This window comes from Homarus americanus, unplaced genomic scaffold (genome assembly GCF_018991925.1).
Source record: "Homarus americanus isolate GMGI-L3 unplaced genomic scaffold, GMGI_Hamer_2.0 scaffold36734, whole genome shotgun sequence".
NCBI lineage: Eukaryota > Metazoa > Arthropoda > Malacostraca > Decapoda > Nephropidae > Homarus > Homarus americanus.
The window spans coordinates 11,009,863-11,028,513 of NW_024733126.1; the positions used below are offsets into that span (position 1 = coordinate 11,009,863).

Sequence of the window (18,651 nt, forward strand, 5' to 3'; positions counted from 1 at the left end):
ATAAGGTAAATTCTGCAGAAAACCAGACGGACGAACAGACACTAGCATAATATAATGAAAGTACCATCATGTCTGAGGGTTGCACCCACGACCCCTTTACTCTAAAATGTGTTTTTGGGCTGTGTTTATCAATCTCTAGATGCTGTGATCTCCGGGGACGACAACTGTTAAAATGATTCATCCACCCCAGTCTCTTGTCTTCCCTGCCCCCCCAGCAACCTCAATTTTACCCATTAATCTAAAAAATAAAACAAAGTGCAACAATAAATACTTAATATACATCTACTCCTACGAAAATATTTCCATAGGTCATCATCGCCACCCATAACACAGATACTTGTGAGCAAAACAATTTCACTTACGAACCTTTAGAATTTGCCCTGTGCTCGGATCGCTCACGGCTCCTTAAGAGACAGTCAAGGAGTCGTACCCGAGGCCTCCATCATCAACATCGAGTACCGTCCTGACTGAACCAACACACCACCACGCCAAAACTGTTTATGGTATGAATTGTACGGCTGAAGGGTAATATTATTTAGAAAACTATACAAATTACCCAGTATCTTCCAAACTATGCCAAATTTACCCAGTATATTCTCTAAACTATATATATTACCCAGTATATTCCAAATTATGTACAAAATTAACTTTTCACTTTTTTACTTTAACTCTTCACCACCAGCTCGATAGCCGCTTGGGCGGTCGGTCACGTCTTGTTACGCACTGTTGGTACTGCATGCACTGGTCTTCCCTGGAATGAATTTGAGCTCGCTCCCAGTGTTGGTCAAGTCAGGTCTTGAAAGAGCCTGGCTAGTTTGTCCTGTCACAACACTCTCTGGCAGATTGTTGCAAGAGTTCGCCAACTCACTCCGGAAAAATGTTACTCCCTCACAGTTTTCTGGGCTTCAGGGTTTTAACCCTGAGCTAGACCCCATGTGGGGCGAGAGCGTCCGCCAGCTCCAGGATAAGTGAAACTAGACCGAATAGTGCCCTTCGATATGCTTATACACCTCAATTGGGGTCTCCCTTACCTGTCTATAGTACACTGTATAAGCTAGGCAAGTTCAGACGTTCCACCCCTGCCCCTAGTGCAGGCACTCAGTCTAGTGGCCTCCTTGGACATTTTCAATCAACTGACAGTCCCTAGCATCTTCGTGATGGGGTGACAGTACTCCAGATGGGGAAGCATTTCACTCTGAAGATCGTTACGAAGCAACCTGAACGTCTTGATATCTGGAACGACCTTCGTATAAGACCTAATAATTTTGTTGCCTGATTTACCTTTCTGTTCTCACGGCTCGAGAATCCTCTAGCCCATTGTAAACATACACGCCGAGGTACTTCTTTTCACATTGTCTCACCACGTAGCTTCTTCGTCCTGCTGGGACATATGCGATACCCCCTCCTTAGCAGTCATATCTTCGACTATTCTGGAGCCTGGCTACAGAAAACTCTTCTGCAGCTCTTTCACAGTCTGCTTGGTTCTTAATTTCCTGAAATAACTCGCCTCATCGGCAAACATTTATGGAAGATTGTACAGCCGCCATGTCCTTTGCGAAGCAAACAAACAATACACCGCCTGTGGTACCTGCCCAGACGGGTAAACATCAGGATTTCAGCCATTAATCATCACACAGTACTTGGTGGTCATGCAGAAAGTCTTCTATCTACTGCCAAGACATTTCCCCGAATCCCGTAATTCTTCCAGTTTAATTTTCGGCTCAGGGTACGCTGTCGAAAAAGCCTTGGTAAAATCTAGGTATATATTGTCGATAATACCACCCTGTTGCAGAATATGGGTCCAAATATTCAATACCTTGAGTAATTGTGTTAAGGAGCACCCCGGCATAAAAACCGTGTTTTCGTAGTAGATGTTCCATAGTGGCATCTCTATAATGCTCTCAAGCACTTAAGCATACTATGCTGGTCAGGCTCACCGGTCTATAGTTGTTCGTGGAGTGACGCTCGTCCTTCTTGAAGATAGGGACCTGCATAAACCATTTTCCAATCATTGGGGACCTTTTTTTTTTTTTTTTGTTCAGCCATGCATTTACAAACAGGAGTCTTCAGGGCTCCGCAAGCTGTTGCACAACTCTCTTTCTGCACTCTAGGATGCACTGCAGTCAGGCTCCGGACTTGGCGGACCTTAGCTTTGACAGTTTATTTCTTATAACAATATCTCATACCTACAATGGTCACTCGGGTGACCATTGTAGAAGGCGTATCAGGTATGTCATGAGATGTTTGGTGTTCACACTCAGGATGGAATGGAGAAAGGAAACTCACAATGTGCTCTCTATATACATGTTGTATTGGATGTACAATGCAGCTTGGTGCTGGGAAGGCAGCATGGTTACAAGCGTGATGTAGAGAGAGCTGGTTGGTGAGGACGCTCAGAGAAGGACAGCTTGTGGGTCGCCATGCTCGCCAGCGGGAGAGAGGGCCGCCAGGCAGGCGGAGGTGTTGCTGGCTGGTTGGTGTAGGTAGAAAGAGAGAGATCACCACGAGGTCAGGTCTTAAATAGCGGGGGTAGGCGTGGCTTAGCAGTTGACCCCCGCTCCGTGGTGTATGGCGGCGCTGGTTGACCTAGACCACGAGGCATACACTGGGGAATTGGTGGGGTCGGCTAGGCAGCGACAAACAGCGTTTGTAGGGGAGAATTCCACTACACTAAGATACGGTAACATCTGGGGACAGCTCTCGCTTGGTTGCTAGGGGAGGCGGCACATTGGAATGCGGATACTCTTGGTGGTGGGGTGCGACGCAGTTGTAGGGGAGAATTCCACTACAATAGTATCAAGACGGAGATAACTTGAAACTTACCATTTATTACTACGTATATCTGTACATTATATCTGTACATTATATATTGTATTAGAAAGAAATGGAGACAGAAGAGTTTATCAAAATCATTGTAAAAAAAATAAATAAATAAACAGCAAATACAAAAAGACAGTAACAGGACTCCAAACGCTATTGCATTTTCCTTGAGCTTGAGTCTCGGTATAGGTTAACTTATGTACTGGGACACTGGGAAACATTTACTGCACGGGATCTGATTGGCCGGTACACTACATCCGGCCCACTTTCAACCAATCACAAGGCTCCTTTCTCCTCCTATCACACTCCAAGCAGTGTCATTTGTAATTTCAATGTGCAACATATTTAAGCTACGGGAAGACATCAGCGATTCCATAACATATATTATTATATGTGGCATTGTACATTATTTGACCTCCTTTAACCCATATACAGTCACTGCCTTTCACTTTAGGAAAGCAAAAGGGTGTTCGAACAAACTAAAGCAGCAGGGCTAAAAGTAACAGCCAATGCAAACCTGCCAGCGAATTGTCGGTGTTAAAACAGTGCCACGAACAGATAGGTATAAACCATCTTTAGCCTTCAGTCGCTCTGAACTGAGTAAATTTATCGCAACATAATCATAACTCCCACAACATCGTCACGGAAACTTAGATTTGGATCAGATCACCTGCTTAAGAGAGAAATTAATGGCTTAGTGATCGAGTTCGTGATATTTATCTAACACTGGTCACTGCTACATGTCAAACTTCACGCATTCATGTCCAAATCATTTCTTTTCAAAATTATTTTATAATTGTGAATAAAGGATTTAAAAAAGTAAATTCTGTAATAAAAACATTGAATACACAGATAAAATAAGGATGCGTATAAAAATAAGAAAGATGAATCTAGTGTAAAAAATAAAAATCGATAATACTAAAATAAATAGGTGAAAACTTAGTATACAAAAATAGTAACATAAAAACAACAACCAAAAAAGATCAATATGAGATAATATTCTTTTCCTTTATATAGTTGATCCCTGAACCATCAGCTGTTAGGCCATGTTGTTTGTTTACGAGACTGGTGGGACTGTGTCAAAGGTGGACTCCGTCAACTCTAAATTTATCTGAAAAATACCAGGCTTTTAGTGTTATTAAATTGCTGATGCATTACAACTGATTTCATATATCGTTTCAATAGTTCTACACAAGAAAATTTGGTGTGTGTGACTGCAAATTAATTTATTGGTGAATAGCAAGTGGTCACCATTGTCCAGTAGACAAAAGAAATGTCATGTTGAGGAAATTTCATGTCGATTTAATGTTGTCTTTGTGGTCTTAGTACTTTAACTACTCCTGTACTGTGCTTTAGAATTAGGATATAAGTAAAGCAATTGTTCAGGAACTGTTATATATGGTGGTGAATATATAAGTATTTTTCTTTTAAAGGTACTAGGTATTAATAAAGCTTATATCTCCATGGTGGTGACTTATTTGTATAATACTTATTAATACTAATCATATATAACTTAAAGTTACTTAGCACTACGATCACAGCCTTATCTTTCTTTGTTATCTTTTACAAAATCTCAAGAAATTGAGTCAGGTTCCCTGTTGTGCATATCTTCAGTCAGGCAGACAGTGATGCTTTCTTAACCACGTGCATCAAGCGGTCATCAGGTGAAGATAGTGGTAAAACAGTACAGTGCTTGACAAGAGTAGTGCGGCTTAGTACCAACTTGAAGGAATTTCTTCATAGAAGATAAAAGCTTTCTTACCTTAAGAAACTGACAAGAAAATGCAGGAAGAATACATTTCACGAAATTTCACTTTTATGATTTTTTACATTTTCCATCTCCAGAGGAGCTGCTTCTGTCCACCGCGTTTATTTTCGGAGATCAGTTACATTCTATAACTCATGTTTATTATTTTGATCATATATATATATATATGTTTTTTTATTTAATTTGTAATTGTATAAGTTTAAAGTTATTTAAAATAAAATACCATATTTTGACATGTTTCCTCAGAAAAGTGAAGGATTGTGTATGGTATTAAGGTGGAGGAGCAGCAGGTATGAGTTATCTCACCACAGTGTAAAGTTAAGGCAAAGACTATTTAGAATAAAGAGGAAAGCAGAAGAATGCTTGGAAGAAAAACTTTTTGAACATTGGTGTCATAAAACACAAAAACAACTTTATTTTTTATTTTATTTATTTTTTCATTTAGGCATTTGTTGTCTCGGTGTGTTTAGAAAATGGAAAATACCAAGAGAGACATCTATAAAGCTCAGAGAAAGATAAAAAGATGCATCAGTATTCTCCAGAGTGACATGCCCGATATACATATCTCCCACATTCCTACCAAGGTATGAGAAAACTGAGTCCACTTGGAGTTATACATAGAATTGAGAATTTTTATGTCCTTCATACAAATGTATCATATTACTGTATACATACAGAAGTACAGTACACTCAGATTTACATATTAAGGACAAGAATATTAGGATTTCATCTCAAATTAATTTTATTAATTTTAAGTTATGTTTGTACAATACGGACTAACGCCAGTACTGTACAGTATGCAACTGTAATAGCTACAGTATACATTTGTTGGATCACTTGAAGATTTGACACCCCAGTTTATTTCAACCGAGGATTAACCACCCTAATACTAACCTAACTTAATCCATGTAGCATTAGAGTGGTAAATCTTCTGGTGAAATAAGCGGGGGTGTCTAATCTTCAGGTGATCCAATTAATAGCTATCATTCTACTTTTGTTTCATATAATATTATCTCTGTTTACAGCATGTTTTCATAGCTAATGCTGGGCTGACCACAAATGCTGATGAATCTTCACTAGTTGAACTGATCACATCAATTGGATGTGGACTTGAGGCTCTCACCTTGATCCCCGGCAAACAGTACAGCTTCGCCTCGTTTTCATCGTGTGACCAAGCCCAGACTGTTTTGATGGCAGCTCACGGGCAGCTTGACGTACGAGGTTCTGCTTCTCCTGTATACATGTCCTATGTAGATAAAGGTAATTCCCATTTCTTGCTTGTCATCATCTTGTAACGATAAACCAAACAAAATCTAATTATAATTTTAACCCTTAACTGGCAGCTGAGGATTTCCTAATCCCCACCTCTGCACAAAAATGGAAGGCAAGGAACATGAAGAATCCACCATGATAGCCACTATTTAGGTCTCTAAGTGAGTAACAAGGCTAGAAATTACACTAATCCATCAAGAGTTGAAAATTATGAGAGATAGAACTTTCTGCTCCATGTGAACCCCCACTGTATGACAAAAATTACACAGATTTAAGGATAGATTGATTTGTATTTATAATTGCTCATTTACTGCCTTTGTTTCCACAGTGCCAACAGATCCATCACCAATTCAATTCAAGTTTCCACCAGGATTGATGGTGGTGGAAGATTTTATATCAGCAAAAGAGGAGATACAGTTGATGCACTTAATTGACTGGGGTGATAATCCTCTTGATTCAGCTGAAGGTGAGTCTAGTTTTTCATGTGCAGGATTACATTAAAGTGCGTTATCTTATGAACCATTTGTTTACTTTACAGATATAAAAAGCTGTACCAGGATTCAGTACCTTATTTGTAGTACAGATACAGTTTATTGTTCAGTTCAGTACAGTACTTAAAGTTCTTGTGCTCATAACTTGAAGTATTGGTTTAGTTTTCCTGATGTCTATCTGATATTATGTTTATGATAGGTTAGTATATTTTTTTTTTCTTGAAACTTGAGAATAAAACTCAAACTCATTTTTAGGAAGTGTACTGAAACACCGTCAAGTTCGCCATTTTGGCTACGAGTTTAAATACAGCAGTAACTCTGTTGACAAGGAACATCCTTTGGCTCAGAGGATCCCACCAGTCATGACTCCCATCATTCAGAGAATTGTTGAACAAGGTTATATGCCAGTTGGACCTGACCAGTTGACTGTCAATAGATACCTCCCAGGCCAGGGTAAGTATTTGTTCTATTTCTTTTATTTATATATTTTTTTCAAGTTATGCATTGCTCGAGTGTCTTTTAGTGTAAATTTTTGTATAATTTACCCTCATGCCTTGGGTTAAGGTAGTCACACTTAAAATCATATAAATCTGCATATTTTTTTCCCCTTTCTCTTAAGACTAATTTTGCCACTAGCTGCTCACCATTATGGGTGCACCTTCTGGACTTCCACATTTTCAGTTCTATTTTATTTTTCCGTTTGGGTTTCATTTCAGTGGAGGGAGCTTAATTATAATGAAATAATTTTTTGGGGTAAGCTGAATTCATTGATCTTTTTTATGATTGAATAATATATACTAATTAGTCATTGATTTCTTTTTTATTTTTTCACTTCTATTTCACTGGTAACTCTTGTGAATCCTTGCACTGTACCTGTACAACCTGTTCATCATCATTATCAATATTTTATGTACATTTTCCTCACTTGTATGGGCTAGCTGCAAATCTCTGATGGCAGCTCTCCATGCTGCAGTCTCTCTTGACAGGTTCTTAACTCTAACGTTATTTCTTACAATCTCTCTCCAATGTCATTCTTGGCTTGTCCCCGATTCTCCTCTCCACATTTAAGCTCATGCACCTTTTGACCCAATTGGTGTCATCAATTTTTTGTACATAACCAAACCATCTCAACCTACCATTATGCAGAGCTTCACTAATTCTTTCATTACCCAGCCAGAAATCATTACCTCTTCCTCCTTGTTTCTAGAACCAGTTTTGAAACATCACAGCACACAGGCTTAGTTTGCTACATACTGTACTGTATAAATAAACCTTCCAGATACCTATGACTTATAAAACAGGATTTCAGAGTCACCTCCATATTTTAAAATTTAGTGTTTCATATAAAGCTATAGTACTCTACCCTGTAAAGTAAGAGTGAAAAACTGCTCCCTGCAGATATCATTTAATTTCAGTTTCATTAAGATTAATTTTGAATACAGTACATGGAAATCTGATTTTTCCCAGGCTGAGCAAGGTGTAGAACAATGCCTTTTCCTTATTTTTTGTTTTAATTAAGACTTTGTTTTTATTCAGGAATACCATCCCATGTGGACACCCACAGCTCATTTATGGATGAGATTTTGTCCCTGAGTGTAGGTGGAGGGGTTAACATGGACTTCCGCTATGTATCTGGTAATAGTAATGAAGGAACCAAGGACAAACCAAGCCACTATGTTGTTTACCTCCCTCCAAGGTCACTCTGTGTTATGACTGGCCCAGCAAGGTCAGTTAAACTTATCATCTGCCATAATTGCTAGTGTACACAATTAAAATAGCAAAGTTTGAACATGGTTTCAAATCAATTAAGATTACTGTACTGTACTTCATAAAAGCCCTTACATTGCAATACAGTATATTAATAATACACCTTATTATTTTCATGCTCAGTCTAACTTTTCCTTCAGCCTCAACTGTTTTGTCATCCATCATACATGCAACATAACCATATGTTTTAAACAGGCTCTTGTTACTCTAGCTAAAATTGTTGCATCTCTACACATCTTTCTTATTCTCTATTATGAATATTTTCTTTGTTTATGAGCCCTTGTACAAATGTTTTACTCCATGTACAGGAGGTTAGAGGTTAGGCTGATTCAATTATTGAAAATAAGTCTCCATTCAATTGTAAATAAATAATGTTTCTGGAATGTAGTTCCATTCTGACAAGTCAATAATTGTGAAAACCCTGGAATGTCAATCCATATACATAATGGTAAAGTACACAAATCAACTGATTCAGTTTTGGTTGTAGTATTGGATTTTTTTATCAGTCCTTCATTTTATCTCTGCAGATATGAGTGGTCACATGGGATATGTCCACGTATGACAGATGTTGTGCCAAATAAGAATAGCACCACTGGGCTACAGCTGTTGCCACGTGAAGAACGAGTTTCTTTTACATTCAGAAAGGTTCGCCAAGGAGAATGCTGGTGCCAAAATGCCAGTGTTTGTGATTCTTACAACAAAAATTCAAAGAGTAAGCAAGAAATACCGTAGTGTTCTGCAGTAGCCAGACTTATATCTTCCAAGAAACATGTGATTGTCTTGTGAATCATTATTACGTCCCATAGTGTTGAAAAAAATTTGAGTTGATAAAATCTTATTTTATTGGAGTTAATTTGACAATAGATTTTACAACATGCCATTGTATATCTTTTTCTTTTCATTAAGTGATACTTATGTCTCAAAATATTCCTTTATGTCCTTTCCAATAATTTAGGTTCATATGATTTTTCAGGTATTAAAAAGTATAAGGTGGGGCACAGTGCCTGTTGGTTATAGGTTGTTCAGAGCATGAAAAAGAACTCAGGTACAACTGGCTTTCAGTTAGTCAGCTCTGTGGTTGAGAAAACATGCTGGAGTGTTTGACTATCTTGTCCAGCTATTCTCAGGGATCTAGGACAGTAAACATTGCCTTCAACTGGCAATTGTGGGCTTATTTAATTTTTTAAATTTATCTTTTCACCACTTATGAGCTTACTAGACATTCGGGTGGTTGGTTTGTTCTTTGTTATGACCAGTAATGTCTAGTGTTAGCACAGGAGGGAACAGGAGTACTCAGAGGAAACCTGTGATGTTTGGTAGTGTCACTGGATAACACCCTTCTTACATCTTACCATATACAGTAATCAGGGTTTGGGATTGATCCCAGTACGCGAGAGGTATGTTTTTATTGCTTTACCACTGTTCAACACCCTTTCCTCCTTGTCGTATTTCCCTCTCCTAAAAAATGCTAGATTGGAAGCAAAGGGTACTCTTAAGATCCAGATGGTTCAATGGAGCATATGTCTGCCTAATCAGTACAAACATTCCACCAGCTACTAGGGCTACCATCCTGAGTTCAGAGTCAATCCACCATTTTTGGATTCTGTTTCAACTCCCAAAGCTTGGGGCAGGATCATCCCTAGGGTAGGGCAACTGGTGTGACCACCCTGGGCTCCGCGCTTGTGGGGGTCCCGCAGTCATGGTTATCCTTACCTTGCCTAACACCAGGACTAGTGACCACACTACCTGTTGACAGGTCACTGAGGTCAGATCAAAAGGTAAGGTTAAACTAACCTCCTTACCACCCAGAATTAGGACCAGCATTTTTCATTTGGGCGAAAAATTCAGTTTGCCACCTCTTTCATTTGGGTGACAGGAAACTGGTAATTAAGTGAAAGGTCATCCTTCATTTGGTTGAAAACAGCATAGGTGGTTACAAATGGTTACTGAAAATTAGGAATACATAGTTTGGATGTTATTTTGTCATGTGATGATAGTAAAACATAACCAAGGACGCTCATTCCATCTGTAGCAGTGAGTCAGCCACGTTACTATTTACATGGAAGGTCAAATTTAGAAACAAAATTAGAAAAAAGAAGTGTTTAATATTCTATAAAATTACTTTCAGAGTCGATAAAGTGTTGAAAAACAGTGATATAGCATGGTGGTGTACAAGAAGCAATTGTGAAAGCTATGAATGAACATAACCATCCAAGTGAGAGCAAAAAAATTAATTGCAACAACTTAAAGAGTGCAAGTGAAAAGATGTGCAAACTCGGACATATATGCTAGGCCTTCAAAAATAATTAGAAAAGAACTTCAGAATTTTACTGTGAACCTGCTTGATCCAAAAGACATAAAAAACGTCTACACTTTGTACAGAAAGTGCAGACGAGTATTTCTAGTACTACCTAAGTGTCATCAAGATGTCCATGAGTGTCTTGCTAATGCTTGATGTAAAAACAAACAACTGTGAAAGTTTTTTGTTTGTGAATCATGAGCAAAAATGAATTATCATGTTTTCCACTTTCAGTAATTTAGATGCCCTTGCAGTGACATGAAAGAAATATTTTCTGATTTTTTTATTTTCCACTTATTTCTATATAAGTGAACTGTATCAGTCAGGATCATTTTCTCCCAAATGAAGTGTATGGTTTGCTTAAATGAAGAAAAAATGCACCCAACAGGACACCACCAGAATTAGTGACCAGCACAGTTAGGCAGTTCATAGCTATAAGTGATGCATAGTTTTTATTTTTTTAAGAATGCAAGGAGGCCCCACAGTGATTGAATTACCCTGGGACCCCACGGTGACTGAATTGCCCTGGGGCCCCAGAGTGACTGAATTGTCCTGGGGCCCCACGGTGACTGAATTGCTCTGGGGCCCCACGGTGACTGAATTGCCCTGGACCCCACACCCCTCTAGGGATGGCCCTGGCAAAGGGAAGAGGGGAATGTCTGAGTCTCCTGGCTGTGAACTTATCCAAAAAGTGGGAATGAAGTTCAGTTCACCATTTCTAGCCCTGTGCCAGTTGGCTTAAGTTTAACAGTAGCCAGGGAAAAAAGCTGGAGAAGGTTATAGTATTATTAAAACACCAAGGATGTGACAGACCTGGACATACACCTCATAGTAGCTAGTGAGATCTTTGTACTGGCTTGGAACACATTGAGAATTGCAATCTTTTTATTTTGATTGATCTATATCATATACCAGGTACCTATTTCTTCAAATTTACAATTGGCTGAAGTGTACCACCTAACATTCAATACAGTACAGTGAACCCTCACTTTACGCGGTCAGTTGAACCCACGGCAGCCCGCGTAAAGTGAACAACATAACATATGGGATTAATTGAAATAGAGACCGGGCCGACCCCCAAACTCCACTTTTTCAGACACAATACCTACGTTGTAGTAAAAATAACTTCTTAATTTTATGATGGTATGCACGCACAATTAATAATTAAGAGAAATATCAATAATATTAGGTTTTTTAACACTTACATTAGTAGAAAAGATGGCTGGGCACACGGGGATGGGGGGATGGTTCCGAGGCAGAGGGCAGATTATTGGCCCTCACCTGTATCACTTGTATCAATTGTATCACTATCCACCACAGAGGCTTGCAGGGCCTCTTTGTCAAACCCCGCAAAGTCCATATCCTCACTATCATTATCACTATCACTGACTTGGGCCGGCTGTGGTGGGTGGCGGGTGAAGAACTCGGTAATGTTTTGATGACTGGGCGACCTTGTGCGCACCCTGCTCGCGCCGCTCTCCGCGTAAAAGGGTACACACACCGCGGAAAGTGAGCATTCTGTGTTCGGCAGGGTACCGCGTAAACGTGGAAACGCGTAAAGTGGGACCGCGTAAAGCGAGGGTTGACTGTATATGAATATTAAATGGACTCTTATGTAACTTACCGAGTAATTTCTCTGCTATCATTGTTGATCTGTTCTGATTCTCTCACCTGAATGAAAAAAGAGAATATTATTAATTTCCTAAGGTGTGTGACTATGAAACACACTACAATATTTTCCAATAAAATTCCAGTTTACTGTACTGTTACCAGTCATTATTCAGTAAACTTACAGTATACTGTACCTGATGAATTGTAATGTATGATTATCACAGAATTACTCCTACCTGTACAGCATACAATTCTGTAGTGTACAATTTGTAACAGGATGTTCAGCCTCTTTAGCTTTCTGAAAATATATCTTTTCACCTGGTTGCTCCTTTAAGGCATACAACAAAAAATTTCAATGTAAACTTAAAAGTAATGTCAAAAGTTTAGAGTTGCTCTTATGCAAATATTTCTGCAATATTTTATACAGTACTGTACAGTAAAAAGTACTTATAAATGACCAAGAAGTCAGGGATGATTTCAGTAACCCAGCCAGACTACTTCATTCTTCAGTTAACCAAAAATCTGGAAAACTGGAACCTATTATGTTCACAAGAGATAGATACTTCAAAACATTTTTAAAATTCTTTCATACGTGGATATAATATGAGTCATTAAATTTTGGGACTACAGTATTATGATTTGGGGTCTACTGGGCCTTATGTTCTAATGGGCCTCAAACTCATTATACATTGAAATTAAGGCTCAGTCTTTATTTTCCATTGAAATTGGATCTTATTTGGACATGAAGCACACTGGTTCCTGCACTTTGATTTATTATTTGACAGTAGTTCACATACTGTATACTGTACAGGTAATTAAAATAAGGAAGTTGCACTACTAACAACAGGCATTCACAAACACTCAGCATAATGACTACATTTACCTTACTCTTAATACGGGGAGATAACAAGTGGAACAATTACTGGGATGATACTTATCTATTACCGAAAATTGATATAGAATACTTCATTCAGATACTGTTGTTTAAATCACTGGCCAGTGGTCAGTAAGCCTCAACATGGTTCATTTACCACAAGCATGACATGAATGTAACAAAGTGATGACACATGAGAATGAGGATGCATTCGAGTTCAACTTTACATTCACTTTGTAATTTTATCACAACAACCTCTTGCACCATATATTCTGAAAAGTATCTCAGAAGTTCTAAAATTTTGGTTTAATCACTACAGAACAATACTTAGCTCACATGCAAGGGTCACATATATACTATCTGAAACATCAAGAGTATGACATTAAAATCCTTACAATCTAATGATTACTATCTGAAAAATCTCATCTTGCACACCTCAGAAAGTTTAAGTCAATAATATTTTTAAAACCAAAGACTAATAACACCAACAGAACTCCATATATATATATATATATATATATATATATATATATATATATATATAACTCCATATATATATATATATATATATATATATATATATATATATATATATATATATATATATATATATATATATATATATATATATATATATATATATATATATATATATATATATATATATATATATATATATATATATATATAACCTTCTTTTGCTTTACTTTACATAAAGCATAAAATTACTCACTTTTTCCAGTTTTCTGCCAGATATTTATTACTTGCCTTGAGGACTGACCATTCTATGTATGAAATCAAGTGGAGTAAAAAAATTATACTGCTTAAAAAATGGTACAGGGATTACTATAAAGTACTGTAACCTGTTCTTTGGATCTTTTTGAGGGGGATCATGTGTCTAGCCATGGCTTTAAGCACTGACATAGAATGATATTTATGGCCAGATATATTTCTTGAGACAACACATAAGAATTTTTTCCTGTATTTCAGGTGTACCACAAGATGAGAAAAACAAGTGTGCTTCACCTACTATGTTAGATGACAGGATTGCAGCCAAGTTGGAAAGAGAACATGTGCTTCAAGTATATGATCAGATAGCTAGTCACTTCAGTGTTACCAGACACAAACCATGGCCACAGGTGTTAGAGGTGAGTGGCCACATTTGTCTTCTCTTATGTCTAGATGCTCTGTACATTTATTTAATAGTACAGTACAGTATATTGGCAATGTGTGGCATTAGCAAAATTAAATAAAGGATGTGAAAGAAAGATATATCAGATAGATAGATAGAGGTAATGAAAATAAACTGTAGATGTTCCAAGATCACCAGTGCTGTATTATGTTGTGTGTTAGGGAAGGAAAATAAGGATTATATTCTCTTAATTGCACATATTGACTGTTTCAGTTTGTTTGTTCATTACCACGAGGGTCAATGTTGCTCGATGTTGGATGTGGAAATGGCAAATACATGGGTCATAACAGACAAGTATTTCAGGTAATATAAATTACAGTGTCTATCACTTTGTGGAAATACAATTGTAGCTACTTTGTTAACATTAGTCTTACCAAATATAATCATGTTTGCTAGTGAATTTACCATGGAAAATGATGATGAAGATGAATGAATGATGAAGATTTCTGATATGCTACAGTTATTATTTTATTCAAATTTTCAGGTTGGTTGTGACACCAGTTCAGAGTTGATGAAAATCTGTTACGCTCGAGGCTTTGAAGTTTTAACATCTAATTGTTTACAGTTGCCATATAGAGACTCGTTGTTTGATGCAGCTGTGTGTATTGCTGTCATCCATCATCTGGCAACTGAGGTATGTTTTGTCTATAAAGGCTCCTTCCTATCACAGATAAAGGTTTATAATACTATACTGAATAATTCTATTTATGAAGAAGTGCATACACATTTCAGCTCTTCTACTTAAAAGTGAATTCCTAGATCTCCTAAATACATAAATTGTATCATCATTGAGCAGTACCTGTATTAAAAAAATAAAGTGAATTGTACATGTATTGGAGACAAAGTCCATGGTAAAACATCCTCCAAATTCCTTCATATTGTAAAAAAAGGGATAAAAGTCTAGGTTGCAGGGACTCTATCTCTGTACAATTATCTCAACTTTAGGGGAACTTAGAATAAAGAGTATCCAATGAATGAGTTATCTTTCTCAGTCCGTTCTCTGTAAATTAGAGACATTTGGTAGATATAGAGTGACCATATGAGATGTAATGAGAAAGTAAATAAAATTTTGCATAGACACTAGATATTTATGGCTATTGGTAGATTGCATGTCAGATTTGGTGAGGCTAAGTTACTGCATTTTATGAAACATGCTATTGTAATCTCATACACTGGATAAATTAGATTTTGTTTCTGTTTTTCAGGAACGCCGTCTTGGTGCAATAGCAGAGATAGTGAGGGTACTCAGCATTGGTGGACACGGTCTTATATATGTATGGGCCATGGAGCAGCAGAGGGGCAAGAAAAAGTCAACATATCTCAAGCAAAACAAAGTTAATAGACATGACACTCAATATGAGGAATTATTATTGAACGATGATGAGAAATTGAGAATAAATGAACAAAATATGAGAAGGAAAGTTGTCTGTGAAGGACAGTACAATGAAAGAAATCACGACAGTATAAAAGTTGGTACATCGGGAGCTTCTTCTCTTCCATTACACATTAATCGTACAGAATTTATGCAACAAGATATGCTTGTACCATGGAAACTTAGGCCTCTAAAAAAGAAGGAATTAAACTGTGATAGGAGAGGACAATATGAGAAGGAATTTGGAACTTCTCATAGATGCAGAGATAACAGACTTCACACGAATGGACCATCTGCAGATACTCTACAGACAACAATGTTGGACAATACGGTGAAAGAAAATGGCCAAAATAAGTCAAATAGAAAAGGCCTCCCTACAGAAACTGGCCCAGATCCAGTTTTCCATAGGTTTTACCATGTTTTTAAGCAAGGAGAACTGGAAGCTCTCTGTACTAGATTAAATGTTAATATAGTTAAATCCTATTATGATGAAGGAAACTGGTGTATAATTTTTGAAAAAATTAGTTGAAGAATGCATATCTATTACCATTGTTGAAATTTGATAATGCTTGCTAGATTACTTGCACTTTGAATTCAAATTTAACTTTGCATGAGATGCAGTTGTTGGCGATAGTCTTATAATCTACACAAGAAGCATTCCAATCCAGTTGTTGATGCCTTGATGGAGTCTGCATAAGTAAGGTCAGTAATGTGAGAAACTGTGGCTGACTCAATATTATTATCTAATGATAGAAAACAGGACTTCTCTTAACCACATATAATATTGTGCTGGACTTGCACCAGGCTTTCCACCTGATCATTGAAGATGTTTTAGAACTTTGTACTGCATTGATACATGGATGGATGTTTGAAATATGAGTAGCACATGAATGCCAGTAAAAAAATGTGCATGGCATCTTTAGCATTGTAAGTACAGTATATTCATCTGGAGTATTTTCTCGATGCCAAGTTACAATATCAGCCTCCTTGTCTCCCAAGTGCATTTTTTCTTCCTGTAAATACTGTACTAGTTATCCATTAAAACAAGACCTGCTTTGATCAGAGTAGTCATCTCTAATGCATATAAGTAATTGAATGAATAATCAGTAACATGTAAAAATTAATCGCATCATTTTGTGCTCATGACATCTTAATGGCAGGCTAGTAAGTTGTTGATAGTTTAATATTAAATAAACTTGAAGACAAGTGGCATTATAAAAGTTAAGACTGTTGAATTTCCATAAAATGGAGTACAAAAGTGTGATCCAAATAGATGCAGTCATATTAATGAATGTGACAGCCTGCCTTCAGCTGTGTGCCACTACACCATAAATACATGTTAATAGATACAATAATCTTCAGCATAAAGGATATCTCAAATCTCATGTGATAATTTTAGGTTTAATGAACTTTCTACTCACTGCCGTTATAGCACTGCCATCTTAGCTTAGAGATAGATTATGAAAAAAAATCAGCATTTTTATACTTCACTATCAACGAAAGATTCAATAAAGCTCACATTCTGGAAGGTGACTGAAAGTGTTTCTCTACCAATGATAGACAACTAATAGTTTAAAATTTTATTAACTGATTTTTTGTAAAACTTGACAATATGTGGTACAGGTATTGTAACATTATTTTGTCGGGTATTTTGAGGAATATATGGGAAACATTGTATGTTCCATTCAGTGATGAAATGGCAATACATTTCATATTCATATATGGAGTTCTGTTGGTGTTATTAGTCTTTGGTTTTAAAAATATTATTGACTTAAACTTTCTGAGGTGTGCAAGATGAGATTTTTCAGATAGTAATCATTAGATTGTAAGGATTTTAATGTCATACTCTTGATGTTTCAGATAGTATATATGTGACCCTTGCATGTGAGCTAAGTATTGTTCTGTAGTGATTAAACCAAAATTTTAGAACTTCTGAGATACTTTTCAGAATATATGGTGCAAGAGGTTGTTGTGATAAAATTACAAAGTGAATGTAAAGTTGAACTCGAATGCATCCTCATTCTCATGTGTCATCACTTTGTTACATTCATGTCATGCTTGTGGTAAATGAACCATGTTGAGGCTTACTGACCACTGGCCAGTGATTTAAACAACAGTATCTGAATGAAGTATTCTATATCAATTTTCGGTAATAGATAAGTATCATCCCAGTAATTGTTCCACTTGTTATCTCCCCGTATTAAGAGTAAGGTAAATGTAGTCATTATGCTGAGTGTTTGTGAATGCCTGTTGTGGATTTTTCCTTTGTAACTGCTAGCCATAGAGGACTGACCTTTTGTGTGTATGTTCATTAGTGTAAAAAGTATTGCATAGCTGAAGTTGGGGTTAACTGAGTGCATATTGTAATATTAAGGAAACCTTAAAGGAGTCCAGGGTATTTGCTGCCTCCAATTGCCTCATGATTGTGGAGAAGCAAAGGGTCAATTCAGTACCCATAGGTCTTGTATGTCAATACTGTAGGTATTTTCCTCATAGAGTTTGTGAGGAATCAGAGGGTATAGTTTCTTAGCCAACCCTCATTCTTTTGAGCTTTATTTCTTAACAAAAGCAAGGGTCCCCTGCCTCACCTATGTGATAATCAGGCAAACTTGCAGGAATCTTCAGCTAATGTCTTAGTGTTACTGATGAGTCTCAGTGCCAGTAGGGGATGGGATGGTCAGCAACAGACATATAGTATTTGGAGAATATTGTGCATGTTCCACCTGCTGTGATGCCAGAAGAGGCAGACATTTTATAGGTAGCATAAGTAGATAGACGATTTCTTTAGAAATGATGTCGACTACAGAAGTTACTCAGAATAAGATTACTGTATTTGCTTATTAGCAAGAAATAATTTTTTTTATTATGATAAGTAAAAAGGCCTTAATTTCAATTCAGAAATTACACTAGTGTTGACAAAGAGAAACTTTACATCAGATTTAAAGAAACCACAATTTTTTTTTGGCATATTGATTCAAGTTGCTGTAAATCTAAGGATGTTAAATGTTTTGATTAGGTTGTGGCCAATTTTGTGTCCTGTTTAGCCTTTGGCCATTGCTAATGGGCTACGGTATGTTGTCCCAAATTAATGTTCTCTGGTTGTTGTATTTATTAAAAAAAAGAAGAAAAATGCAGCAAATGTCTTATAGATCAAAACAATTTAAATAAATTTTACATAGCAGATT

General features: G+C 37.0%; 1 protein-coding gene across 4 annotated transcripts; it reads left to right on the plus strand.

The window, feature by feature from the left end:
* Positions 1 to 3,846: 3,846 nt before the first annotated feature.
* LOC121869349 (alkylated DNA repair protein alkB homolog 8-like) lies at positions 3,847 to 18,647 on the plus strand. 4 transcript variants are annotated; one of them, XM_042370669.1, is made up of 11 exons: positions 3,847 to 3,905; positions 4,835 to 5,172; positions 5,614 to 5,848; positions 6,189 to 6,326; positions 6,607 to 6,804; positions 7,888 to 8,077; positions 8,646 to 8,830; positions 13,893 to 14,050; positions 14,308 to 14,397; positions 14,579 to 14,728; positions 15,300 to 18,647. In XM_042370669.1, exons 2-11 carry the CDS (start codon positions 5,062 to 5,064, stop codon positions 15,993 to 15,995), a joined length of 2,151 nt encoding a protein of 716 aa, XP_042226603.1. In that variant the 5' UTR covers positions 3,847 to 3,905; positions 4,835 to 5,061; the 3' UTR covers positions 15,996 to 18,647. The 4 variants fall into 4 exon arrangements, with proteins under 4 accessions (XP_042226603.1, XP_042226606.1, XP_042226605.1 ...); XM_042370672.1 differs by having other exon boundaries at positions 3,866 to 3,905; positions 5,034 to 5,172; XM_042370671.1 differs by having other exon boundaries at positions 3,895 to 4,024.
* The last annotated feature ends 4 nt before the right edge of the window (positions 18,648 to 18,651 follow it).

Excerpts from the sequence above, each read along its gene's own strand:
- LOC121869349 (XM_042370669.1), top strand. The coding sequence starts at position 5,062 with ATGGAAAATACCAAGAGAGACATCTATAAAGCTCAGAGAAAGATAAAA. Across the intron at positions 5,849-6,188 it reads CATGTCCTATGTAGATAAAG|TGCCAACAGATCCATCACCA; the intron begins GTAATTCCCATT and ends TTGTTTCCACAG. Across the intron at positions 14,398-14,578 it reads ATAACAGACAAGTATTTCAG|GTTGGTTGTGACACCAGTTC; the intron begins GTAATATAAATT and ends TCAAATTTTCAG.